An 11,744-nucleotide genomic window follows, 5' to 3' on the forward strand; every position below is an offset into this window, starting at 1 on the left:
AGACACGACAGGAGCTTGCGGGCGCGGGCTCTTGTCGTAGCGGATTTTGTAGCCGCAAGTAACCTTTCTCCCCCTCAAGAGATTGTCGAAATGGTGATGGTTCACATCAGGATGCGCACGTCGAGCAGCACTTACGCTGGGAAATTTCTGCCACTCTTCGTCGCCGACGCGCTTCACCTCGACCGGCTTGAAACACACGTTGGATTGGCCATCGCCGCGTTGCACCTTGAGCCACGTGTCCGTGCCCTCCAAAAGTATGTTGAGTGTCTCGGCCCTTAAGTCGGGAAATTCACTGAGCGCAGCAGCACGATTTTTGAACCATTTCCAAGTGGCGTCGTCGTCATGAAGCGATCGTACTTCGATGGCTGTGCCTCGCGGTGGCTCAACGTGTGGTTGAAGCCCAGAGTCAAGCGGCGCCAATGGCACCAGCGCAGCAGCAACGGAGCGCGTCTCCTCGTCGTCAGCAACGTGTGACTGGGCATCGCGGATGTATCGCGCCTCGAACTGCGACGCCGATTCGTGCAAAAGGCCACTAAGATGTCTCTCTAACACCGGGTGCTTGGCATACAATTCGGCGGTACTAGAGAAGCCGACCCAGTCCGAATTCGGATCGTCCTTCTTGCGCAGTTTCACGACGTAATCGTCGGAAGCGGGCGTGTAACGCGCCTCGTGCGTGGTCGATTCTCTTCGGCCTTTCAAGATGTCACGGATGAAATTCTTCCCGTGATCCACGTAAGCTTCCGACGCCTCTTTGACCGAGTCGAAGTGGCACCAAGATCCATCCGCGACTCCGAGCTGTCGCACGTCGACTTGCTTAGGCACACCGATCAGTAACTTGCCGCCGCGCTTCGCTTCGAAAAGAGAGCCAACGTCCAGGAGCGCATACAGCGGCATGGCTGGCAATTCAGGAAAATGGCGCATGGCTTCATTTTTACCCTCGAAAGCAACCCAGTCCGACGCGATCTTGCGCACTTCCAGAACCGGCTTTTGCACTCGCTCAACGTATCGCGCCTCGAACTTGGTCACGGCCTCGTCAAGCAAGCCAGTGAGGTAATTTTGCGTCAGGTCTCGGTACTCAGCAAGCGCAGCTGCTTGCGAAGGATATCCTCGCCACTCACCCCATCCGGCTTCAAGGCGCTGGCGCACCTGCAGAGTAACTCGGGCGGGTGGCTGCAAATCGTAGCGGGCTTCGTAGTTGCAATTGAAGACGTCTCCTTTCAACAACATCTGAACGTTCCCGAGGTTCAAATCAGGGTACGCAGATCCGGCAGCGCCCACGCTCGGAAACTTTTGCCACTCTTCATGGCCCACGCGTCGAACCTCGACGGGCTTCTCGCCGTGCCAGCGGCGAGCATGCGCATCCGGACCTGGGCGCGCCTCATAGCGAGTGTTGATTTTCTCGAGGAGGACAACCAACGCCTCTGAAGAGAGGTCGGTAACCGCTCCGAGCGCAGCGTATTGAGTCCCAAACATGTGCCAAGGTCCCGTGCCGACCCGACGCAGTTCGAAGTGGTGTCGTCGCGATCGCAACAGATCTGAAGCCGACACCGAAGCCGGGGCGCCTTCCGCTTCATCGTCGCTCTCCTCCTCCATTGCGCGGGATTGACGCGCCAGCAAACGCGCTGCGCGCTGGGCCGTCTCGGATTCCACGACGCTCTGCTCACCGTCGTCGTTCGCCTCCGACGCCTCGTCCACATGCGATCGACGCGGAGCTCGCGTGCGAGAGGGCGCGTTCAAAACCGTCAGAATGGGCACGGAGCGTGCCGACGTATCCGAGAGTGCCGATTCAAGGGCCGCCTTGTGTGCAGCTGCTGCTTTGAGAGAGTGCTCGCTACGACGATGACCGCAATGGCACTTGAGGCAGAGCAAAAACTTCATGAGCGGAGTCTGGTCACTGGGCAGATCCAAGTCATACTGGACAGCAAGTTCGTGCGTCCACACATAGGCAGCACGGTGATCGGATGGTTCGCATAAAGTGCATTGCACCGTGTTTGCGTCCAACGCGACAAACTGGCGTCGCTCATTGCCGCGCGCGTCGACGAACAGATTTCCACATTGTCCGGAAGCGCACTCTACAGAAACAGCCTCATCGATGCGGCGCTGGACCCAGTTCTTGGGATCGATTGGCTGAGAGCAAAGAGCCAGCTCCGCTTTTGACAGCTTCGCCTTTTTCACGTGATTTGCTTTTACTTTGACGAGGTCACCATCCGTCGTCTGAAGCTCCATCCAAGTAGCCCTCGTGTTTGCGAATGCGTTCACACAGAGGCCCCGCATCTCTGAATCGGCCTTGAGCTGGAAATGCTTGCCCTTGAAAGAGAGGCAGCCTTGAGGCACCGGTGGCGCGGGCTGCTCGACGCGCCCTCGTTGTTGCCCAAGGTCGAGCGGCTCTTGGACGCGAGGCCGCTCGACGCGCGCCGATCCTCGTCGCTGGGACACGCTCTCGACGGCGTCGTCCAGGGACCAGCCGTCCTCGAGCAGCTCTGTGACGCGCGTCTCGACGGCCTCCGCCTCGGCCTGAGACGCGTACGCGCCGACGCGCGCCAGGCAGTGCGACTCGCTGTCCAGCATGGACAAGGTCCAGCCGGCGCCGTCGAAAAAGATGCCCGGAAGGCGGAGCGCCTTTCGGCGGAGCCGGCCGTCGCCGTCAAAGTTGACGCAGAGGTCGTCGCTTGCCGGGAAGGCCTCGCGGACGCTGGCGTCGTGCGCGAGCGCCGCCTCGTCTTCGCTCCGACGCCAACCCAGGATGCGCCCGTCCGGGGTCGCGGACCGCGCGCACCACGGGGCCTTGTCCGGGCTTCTCGAAGCCTCGACGCCGACGAACATGCTCTGCCGCGCAGAGGGCCGCCGAATATCCCAGCCGATAATCATCGGGACGTCGTAAGAGTCGATGCCGATGCGCTCGATGACCGCCTCGAAGAACGCCGTGACTGCGGGCGTGACCGTCGCCTCCGCCGTGCTCAGATCGCGGTGGACTTTGTCGCCGAGATCCGCGTGGTCGTCGACGAATCGGAGTCGCAACGACGACAGCGACGACAGCGCGGTCTTGCTGCCGCGAGTCCTGCTGCCGCCCGGCGTCTGCACGAGCTTGTCGTCGCACCACTTCCGCAAGGTGACGAGGTATTCGTCGAAGTAGTGGAGGTCCCAGGCCGCGGCGGTGACCTTCTCTTTTAACGTCGGATAGACTTCTTTCGATGGCTTTGGATGAGCCTTCACGAGTTGATCCAGCGCGTCCTGATCCATGGCGCTGCACTGGGACTTGGTCAGAAATAGGAAGTCGCCGGACGAGGGCTTGGGCACGAGCGGCGTCGCCCGAGCAGCACCCTCCAGGTACCGAGCCACGTCGTTCGGCGAGCGCAATTGGTCTTGGGCCGCGGTCTGGCCAGGATAATGGTATGAGACGTCGACGACGCCCTTGGACTCGCCGGTCTTCCGCGGGCTGAGCACCTTGTGCCAGCCCTCCGCGGGATCATTGTTCGGAACGACGCCCGCGCCGCGCGCGAGTTCGATCCAGGCGTCCGGCTTCAGCTGGGCCAGGAACCGCGTCATCGCCTCGGGCGGCAGAGGCGGTTTCACGGGAGGCGCCGGCGCTTGCAAGGGCAGCGCCGACGGCGTCGACGCGGAAGAAGACGAGGCGCGCGGCCGGCCCGGGGCCCGCGCCTGCGGCGGCCCGCCCGCGCCCGCGGCCGGGCCCTTGGGCTGGCCCTTGGCGGACGACGACTTCCGCGGTTTCGGAAAGGGGCGGTTCGCCTCCTCTTCGAGCTTGGCCTGCTGCTTCAGCTCGGCGTCTTTCTTCTCCCACTCGTGATGCACCCACGGGCTGAGCTGACGGATGGTGAGCGCCAAGCGCCTCGCGGACGCGGCCTCGGGCGTCCCGCGCTGCTCGAACGTGTGCGTGTTCGCCGTTGTCACGCCGTGCGTCCAGCAGCACCTGCGAGGGTCGACGCGCGTCTCGGCGCGGGAGGAGGGCGTCGGGCGCGGCTCGCGCGCTTGCAGCCTTTGTGGTTCCGCTCGGCTTGCACGCTAAACGCCAAGTGCTTCAGGCAGTCGCCGCGCGCTGGACCAGAAATGACGTAGAAGGAGCGCGGGCGGAGCGTCATCTCGCTGCGCTGCGCGCCGCGGACCTGGACGAGCGTGGCCTCGCCGTGGAGCGTCAGGGTGCCGATCGAGCCGAAGCGGGCGCGCCTGCGAGGGCGTCGGGTCGACGGCGGCGGAGAGAGTCGCGCGGACGCCGGCGCGCGCGAGTCGAAGTGCTGGCCCATGCCCGACATGTTATCAAAGTAGTAGGTCGTGCCCTGGAGCGCGAACTTCGTGGGTTCCTCCGAGTGCTCGTCGTTGCAGTTGAAGCTCTCGCTGCGGGGGGCGGCGGCGTCGTCGTCGCGCGCGGGGCGAGCGAGGACGCGGCGTCGGGACTTGAGCTCCGCTTGCAGGTGCGTGAGCCGCTCGTCGGATCCATCGTTCTGGCCGCACTCGAGGTCGTACCTGCGCGACGACGGTCGCCGCGGCCGCGGAGCGCGCGCGGGACGCCGCGCGACGGACCTCGCGGCGTCGCGCGACGGAGCTCCGTGGGGCGTCGGCGCGTCGCCGTGGACTGTCATGGGCTTGACCTTGTCGTCGCCCTCAAAGACGAGCGTCATAATATTGTGGAAGCGCTGGAGCGTGAGGCGGAGGACCTTCTGGGCGACGGCCGTCTTGTTCTCGTCGAACGTCGGCACCCATCGCGTGCCGTTCCGCTGGCCGCCCTCCTCCTTGTACGACACCTCCGTGAGGTCCCAGCGCGAGACGTCCTGCCGGCCCTCCGTGGTGGCGCCCGAGAGCAGGCTCGTCGTGTCCGAGACGTAGCTGCTGGCGTAGTTCTGGTCGAAGCCCTCCGTCATCCAGCGAATCAAATAATTGTGCTCGTCTCCTGCGCGCGCGGGGGGAGGCGTTCGGTCTTCTCGGCGCGCGACTCCCGCGGGACGCTGCGGCGCGCTCGAGACGAGGTTGTCGATGACGATCCGCCCCTGGACGCCGCCCGCGTCGATCTGCACGTAGACGACGTCCGGGTTGGCGTTGACGGTCTCCGTGGGCACGACGTGGCCGAAGGTGACGCAGATCTCGCTGACCGAGTCCATGCGCACCGCGTACATGGCTTCGAGCTCGGACTTGAACGTGTCGCTCAGGTCTTCGCGGTCCGGCGGCTTTTGCGAGGCGATGCGCGAGCTGCGCTTCATCTTCGACGGCGCGCGGCGTGCGCAGGCGCGCGCGCGCGACGAGGTGCCTGGCGAGGCGCTCCTGACGCGCCGCGGGGCGCCGCTGCTCGCGCGCGCGCGCCGACGAGGCGCCGCTGGCTCCCGACGCGAATCTTTCGCAGAGCGGGTCGCCTCGCTCGGGCGCGGAGCGCCGACTGCTGGACGTTGGACGCGCGGCGCGTGCCGGAGGCGGTTGCGGGTCCCGGCGACGGTCGCTGCGCGCTGCCGACAGGCACGACGCGCTCGAGCAAGTCGCAAGGGCGCGCACCCTCGGAGAGCGCGGGCTTGAGTCGAGCGCGGCAAGCACAACCTCGCTTGCGGTAATTCCGGCCCCATCGCATCGCCCGCGCGCCCGTGCAGCCTCGCACAAGCGCGTCCGCGCCAGCCTCCACGCTAACAGCCTTCGCACACGTCCACGCGACATCCCGCCAACACAACCAGCCCAAAAAACGGCCGCGCGCGTCCGCGCCGGCGTCCCGCAAAGCCCGAAACGCCGAATCATGTCCACGGTGATGCAAACCCACCTTTGGGGCGAGTGCTCCGATGACGCCTTCCAAAAATACTGATATAATGAGCCTGAGTGGCATGCGCGCGCGCCGCCCGCGACCCCGCCGCGCGCGCGCCGCGTCGGCCCGAGCCGCCGACCGCAGGCGACGATGGCCGAGGGCAACGCGAAGCACGCCAACTACCACGACCCCTGCGACCTCGCGTCCGACGTCTCGGAGCGCGCCGACGCCGAGGGCGACCTGGCGACGTTCCGCTACGAGAGCGGCGCCGGCGCGGCGCGCGCCGTCGCGTGCGCGCTCCGGGGCGTCGCGGGCGCCGCGGCGAGGGCCGAGCGGTGCAACACGGGCGAGACGGCCTGGTTCGGCGGGCGCAACCTCGCGGACCTCGTCTGCCGCGAGCCCGGCGCCGGGTCCGTCGTCGAGCTCGGCTGCGGCCTCGGCCTCGCGGGCATCGTCGCCGCCGCCGCGCTCGGCGCCGGCGGCTTCGTGCTCCTCACGGACGGCGACGCGCGCGTCGCGGCCCGCGCGGGCGACAACGCGCGCGCCAACGCGGGGCCGGGCGTCGCCGCCGTCGAGGTCGCGGAGCACCGCTTCGGCGACGTCGCGGGCGCCGCGGCGCTCCGCGCCGCGCACGGCCGCGCGGGCGGCTTCGACCGCGTCCTCGCGGCGGACGTGCTCTACGAGTCCGGCGACGCCGCCGCGGACCCGGCCGCGGCGCCGCGCCACTGGCAGGTGCGGCCCTTCTTCGAGTCCGCGCGCGCGTTCCTCCGGCCCGCGGGCACGCTCGACCTCGCGTTCTCGCGGCGCCTCGTGCCCCTCGACGACGTCGAGGCCGAGGCCAAGGCCTGCGGCTTCTCGCCGTCGGCGACCGTCGACGGCACCATGTTCGACATCTTCGGCAACGACATCGACGAGCTCACGGACATGTGGCAGCACGCGGTCCTCCGCTTCACGCTCCTCCCCGTCGGCGGGTAAAAGAACAAGCGCTTTGCCCCACCAGCCGGTGGGCGTGCGACTCAGTTCAGAAAGATACTTAGGGGGTCGCCGCGCCGTCCGTCCGCGCGCGCTCGGTCGCCGGCGCTACGCGGAAAACTTGATGCCGGAGAAGGTGCCCTCCTCGCGCTCCTCGTCCCATTTGTTGTACCAGTCGTCGGGGCAGATGGACAGCGCGAACTGGCGCATGGGCTTGCACGCGTCCTCGTCGCCGTCCGTCTTCTTGAGGCACAGGACCCATTCGTTGTAGCCTGCGCGCGTTCGCCGTCGACGCCGGTCGCGGCGCGCGCGCGCGCGCCGTCGAGATCGCGCGCGGCGCGGGCGCGCGCGCGCGGCGGGCGAGGGACGTTTCCGGGGCCCGCGCGCGGCGGGAAAAACCAGTCCGGCGAAAGCCGCCGGAGACGGTCGGACGCGGCGGCCGCGCGGTTCCAGCAGTGGTTCGCCTGGTTCTGCGTCGGGAACCGCTTGTCGGGCGGCGTCGTCTTGATGTTGTCCGAGAGCGACATCCTACGCGGGAGCGGGCTCGCGCGCGGCGCCGGGCGGCGTTGGCGGCGCTCGGCCGAGCGCGGCGCGGGCGGTGCGCGCACCCCGTCGCGACGACCCCGTCGCCGGTGCGGATCGCCGCGCGCGCGCGCGCTCGCCCTGCGCTCTCTCAGACCCGGACCTCTCAACCCGCCGCGGAAAAGACGCCGGCCCATAACCTTGCTTTGCCTCGCTCGTCCAGTCGGTTGGGCACAAGGGGAAACTTGGCGCAGCATCGGCCCGCATTGACTCCGTTACGGGGGCGACGCGTTGCGCGGGCTCGGGTCCGCCGGCGGCGCGCCCGGGCTCGCGGCGTCGCCGTGGACCTCGAGGACGTCGGGCTCGGCCGGCGGCGCGGCGTCGCCGCCGGGCGGCTCGGCCACGGTGGCGAGGTTCGGCGGCGGCGCCGTCGGCGGCCGGGACGCCTCCGAGGCCGCCGTCGCCGGGCGGCTCGGGTCCGGCGTGGGCGTCGTGTGGTCGTAGGTCGTCCGCAGGTCCGGCGTCGGCGGCGCGGACGGGTCGGGCTCGACGACGTCGGAGCCGCGCCAGGGCCCCGCGTAGTCCGGGTGGTCCGGGTCCTCGCAGGCGTAGGCGTAGCGCGGCTTGTCCGGGTCGCCGTCGGCCGGGAGGGGCGGCGGCGCCGGGTCCGCCGCGTAGAAGTGGTCGACGACGCCCGCGTCTCGGAGCTTCCGGGGGATCCGCGCGATCGTCAGCTTCAGCCCGCCGATGGGGCTCGGCTCGATGACGAGGCGCTTGAGCACGTAGCGGTTCACGGACGCCTTGACGAGGTCGCCCATCATGCGCTCCTTGTCGAAGGCGCACAACTTCAAAATCTCCCGCGCGCCGACGTGGAGCTTGGCCGTGTACGACGTCACGGGGTCGTACGCGTGGATCACGAGGCCGTGGGCCGGGTCCTCGTCGGGCGCGCGCGTCGTCACCGTGACGATGCACTCGCCGCCGCGGGGGAGCGCCATGCCGCGCCTTAATACCAGATCGCCCGTCGTCGTCGCGGGGATGAACGTCATCGGGATGCCGTGCGGCCGGCCCGTGCCCGGCTCCGTCTCGGCCCGCAGGTCCGTCTGGAGGCTGTGGTACGCCGAGAGCCAGGGCTTCGCCGGGTTCGTCTCCAGCGTCAGCGACATGGGCTCGGGCTTCTTCGCCTCCTCCGCCGTGCCCGCCAATTCGTCGTCGACGATCATGGGCCGCGGATCCTTCTGTAGATCTTCAAAGTCGGGGATGTCGTGGAGCTTGAGGTGGCGGATGAGCCAGTCGATGGCCGCCTTGCGCGGCTCGCCCTCCTCGTGCTCGAGGCACGGCCGCCCCAAGCACTTCTGCTGGTCGAGCTGCGTCACGCGGACCTCCGCGGACCTTTTGATCCGCGGCACGTAGACGTTCATGTCCAGATCGTTGGCCGTGTTCGCCGCGTGGAAGACGCTGACGACGCACTCGACGCCGGACATGCGCGTCGACACGCGGAAGATGCGCCGCCGCCGGTCGTTGACGCGGTCCGCGGGCTCGCGCGGCTCTTTGTCGTAGCGGAGCCGCCGCCGCCGCTTTTCGCCCTTGGTGCCCTCGGGCGCGCCCGGCCGCTCCTCCTCGAGGTCCACGGGCTCGGGCTCCGAGCCGTGGAGTAGGGGCGCGCGCGCGCCGCGGCTCCAGGGCAGGAAGACCTCGGGCGGCGCGCGGTGAAAGCAGCTCAGGCGGAGCCGCCGCGTGATCGCGAGCGCGAGGTCGAAGCGCCGCTTCGGGTCCCGCAGGCGCCAGGACGGCTTCGTCTGCTTGGCCAGGATGCCGTGCTCGGGCTGGTCGCGGTCCTCCTCGGCGAGCACCTCCGCGCTCGCCTCGGGCGGCACGAGGAAGATCGACGCGTGCTTCGCGCGCGGGTTCCAGCAGACGAAGCGCAGCGACGGCAGCGGCGTGAAGTGGGGCTGGCCGAAGCCCCGCTCCGGGTTCTCGGGCCCGTCGTCGACGGGCATGCCCGCGGCGGCCCTGAGGCCGTCGGAGACAACGGGCGGCTCGTCCGCGAGGACCGCGTCGTCCCCGGGCGCGGGCGCGGGCGCGGGCACGGCGCCGCCGTCGGCGAGGCCGCCCGGCGCCTTCGCCGCGTCCGCCTCCGTCGGCGGGCTCAGGGCCGCCTCGGGGTCCGGCGGCGGCGTCAGCGGCAGTTCGAAGGCCGTGACGTGGACGAGGACGCCGTCGATCTCCTGCGCGTGGCGCAACACCTTCGTGCCCCGCGCCATGCGGCCCTGGTCGAAGTTCTTCTTCGCGTTGGCCGCGTCGTCGTCGTCGCCGCCGCGGTCGAGGGGCGTGACCTTCTTCGTCGCGTCGAACAACCGGTCCGTCTTGAACCTGGGCGTGAAGCGGTCGCCCATCTTGAGGAAGCGGTCCTCGTCGCCGTCCCAGACGCCCTCGTGGAGCACGATGCGCTCCGCGACGATGTACTGGAGCATCTCCTCCTCGCGCTCCTGCGCGAGCATGTGCTGCGCGTCGGGCCCGAGCACCTCCCGGAGGAGCTTGAGGCCCTCGACGACGCAGACCTCCGCCGCGGACGTGCTGTGGCGGTAGACCTCGAAGCGCAGCTGGCGCACGGCGACGCCCGACGTGTAGGCCTCGTAGACCTTGACGTAGACCAGCTCCCGGACGTTGCCGTCGTCGTCGACGGCGGAGCCCGGCGGCGGCTCGCGGAGCGTCTTGATGGACGTGCGCACGCCCTGCTGGTAGACCAGCCGCAGGTCCGTGATCGTCTCCTCGACGATCTCCGGCGCCGCCTCCTCGACGACGAGCACGTCCGCGGGCGCGGGCGACGGCGCGGGCGCGGGCGCCGCGTCGTCCGCGGGCGCCGGCGGCGGCGCCACCACCAGATCCGCGTCGCCCTCCGCGGGCGCCGGCGGCGGGCCCGGCGTGTTTGGCCGCGCCGACGGCGGCTTCTCGCGCGCGTCGTCCTGGAAGTGGTGGCGGAGGCCCACGTACTCGCCGTCCTTGTCCTTGACCATGGGCCGGAGCGCGTGCTCGAACTTCACGACGGGCGCCTGGCGCTGGAGGCGCACGAAGGACGCCGTCGACCCGTCCTCGGGCGGCGGCGCGGCGACGCGGCCCGCGGCGAAGGCCGACGGCGGGCCGTCGAAGCGCCGGTGGAACGCGCTCTCGGACTGCGCCGCGCGCTCGACGCGGCTCAGGCGCCGGTTCGGCGACGACGCGCGCTTCCGCGCGCGGAGCCGCTGGTTCGACGCGAGGATCACCGCGCCCGTGTCGCGGTCGCGCGCGAGGCCGCTGATGAGCAGGCCGAGCCCCCGCTTCCGCGTCGCCGCGTCGCCGCCGAGCATGGCGCGCACGGGATTTTCCGTCGCGTCCGGCAAGTGCCAGAGCGAGATGAGGCGCTCCTTGGAGACGACGACCTCGGCCTGCGAGTACGACGGGTCGCGCTTCGTCGCCGTGTCGAAGGCCTTGACCAGCAGCCCCTCGCCCGACCCGCCGAGGAGCTCGACGCGGATCCGCGTGAGCCGCTTCTCGATGTGGCACGCCTTGCTGTGGATCGTCGCGTCGAAGGACACGCCGTCCGCGTCGAGCACCGCGCCGGCCGTGACGGCCGCGTTGGCGTCCTCGAGGGCCCGCGCGAGGCGCTTGCGCTTCAGGCTCAGCCGTTTGACGAGGTTGTCGCGCCAGGACCGCCAGTCCGTCGCCGCGGAGCCGAGGATCACGGCCCGGTGCGTCGTCGCGAGGCGCACCTCGCGGACCTCCGCGGACACGGGGTCGTAGAGCCGGATGCGCAGCAGCCGCGCGTCCGCCGCGCCCGTCTCGTCGCAGCTGATGAGCAACCTAAGCCCGCTCACCTTGCGGTACGTGCGGAAGAGGCGCCGCCCGGGGCCCTTGCACGTCCGCATGCGGAGCTTGAAGCCCGCGTTCCGCGCGGCGCCGCCCCGCGAGTCCGCGGCGACGGCGCGGAAGAAGGGCAGGCAGTCCATGTCCTCGGCGGCGGCCCGGCTCGGCACGACCTCGATGCGGTCCGCGACGAAGGGCAGCATGCGGTCCGCGACGTGCGACTCCAACGCGTCGAGCTCCGCGACGGTGTTGTCCGCGTTCGTCGACATGGCGTGGAGGACGCGCGTCGTCACGGCGTACTCCAGGGACGCGGACCGCTCGGGCAGGTAGGCGTGGATGCGCAGCTCGCCGCGCGCCTCCTCGTAGACCGTGATCGTCACGAAGTAGCCCGAGATGCGCCGCGTCTCGCGCAGCAGGCGGTTGAGCTTCCGGCGGCACATGAGCCGCGGCGGCGTCACCTTCTGCTGGACGCGGACCCGGGGCTTGACGATGCGGTGCAGCACCGTGTCCGCCTTCGCCGGGTCCGCCTTCGACGTCAGCGCCTGCGCCGTGCCCCGGTTGACGACGAGGAGCTGCACGAGGCGGCTGTACATCTCCGCGAGGGACCGCGGCGGCATCTTCGCCGCGTGGGCGCGGTGCTCGATGGAGTTGGGCGCCAGCAGCTTGTCGACGTCGC

At 69.6% G+C, this 11,744-nt stretch overlaps 1 protein-coding gene across 1 annotated transcript; it reads right to left on the reverse strand.

Moving 5' to 3' along the window:
- Window positions 1-6,832: 6,832 nt before the first annotated feature.
- Window positions 6,833-7,215, reverse strand: AURANDRAFT_17827 (hypothetical protein; the record flags this gene model as incomplete). The annotated part of the gene is made up of 2 exons (XM_009034343.1): window positions 6,833-6,978; window positions 7,131-7,215. Coding segments are annotated over 2 exons (231 nt in total), but the record flags the coding sequence as incomplete, so codon positions are not given.
- Window positions 7,216-11,744: the final 4,529 nt, after the last annotated feature.

Source organism: Aureococcus anophagefferens (genome assembly GCF_000186865.1).
Source record: "Aureococcus anophagefferens unplaced genomic scaffold AURANscaffold_1, whole genome shotgun sequence".
NCBI classification, from domain to species: domain Eukaryota; class Pelagophyceae; order Pelagomonadales; family Pelagomonadaceae; genus Aureococcus; species Aureococcus anophagefferens.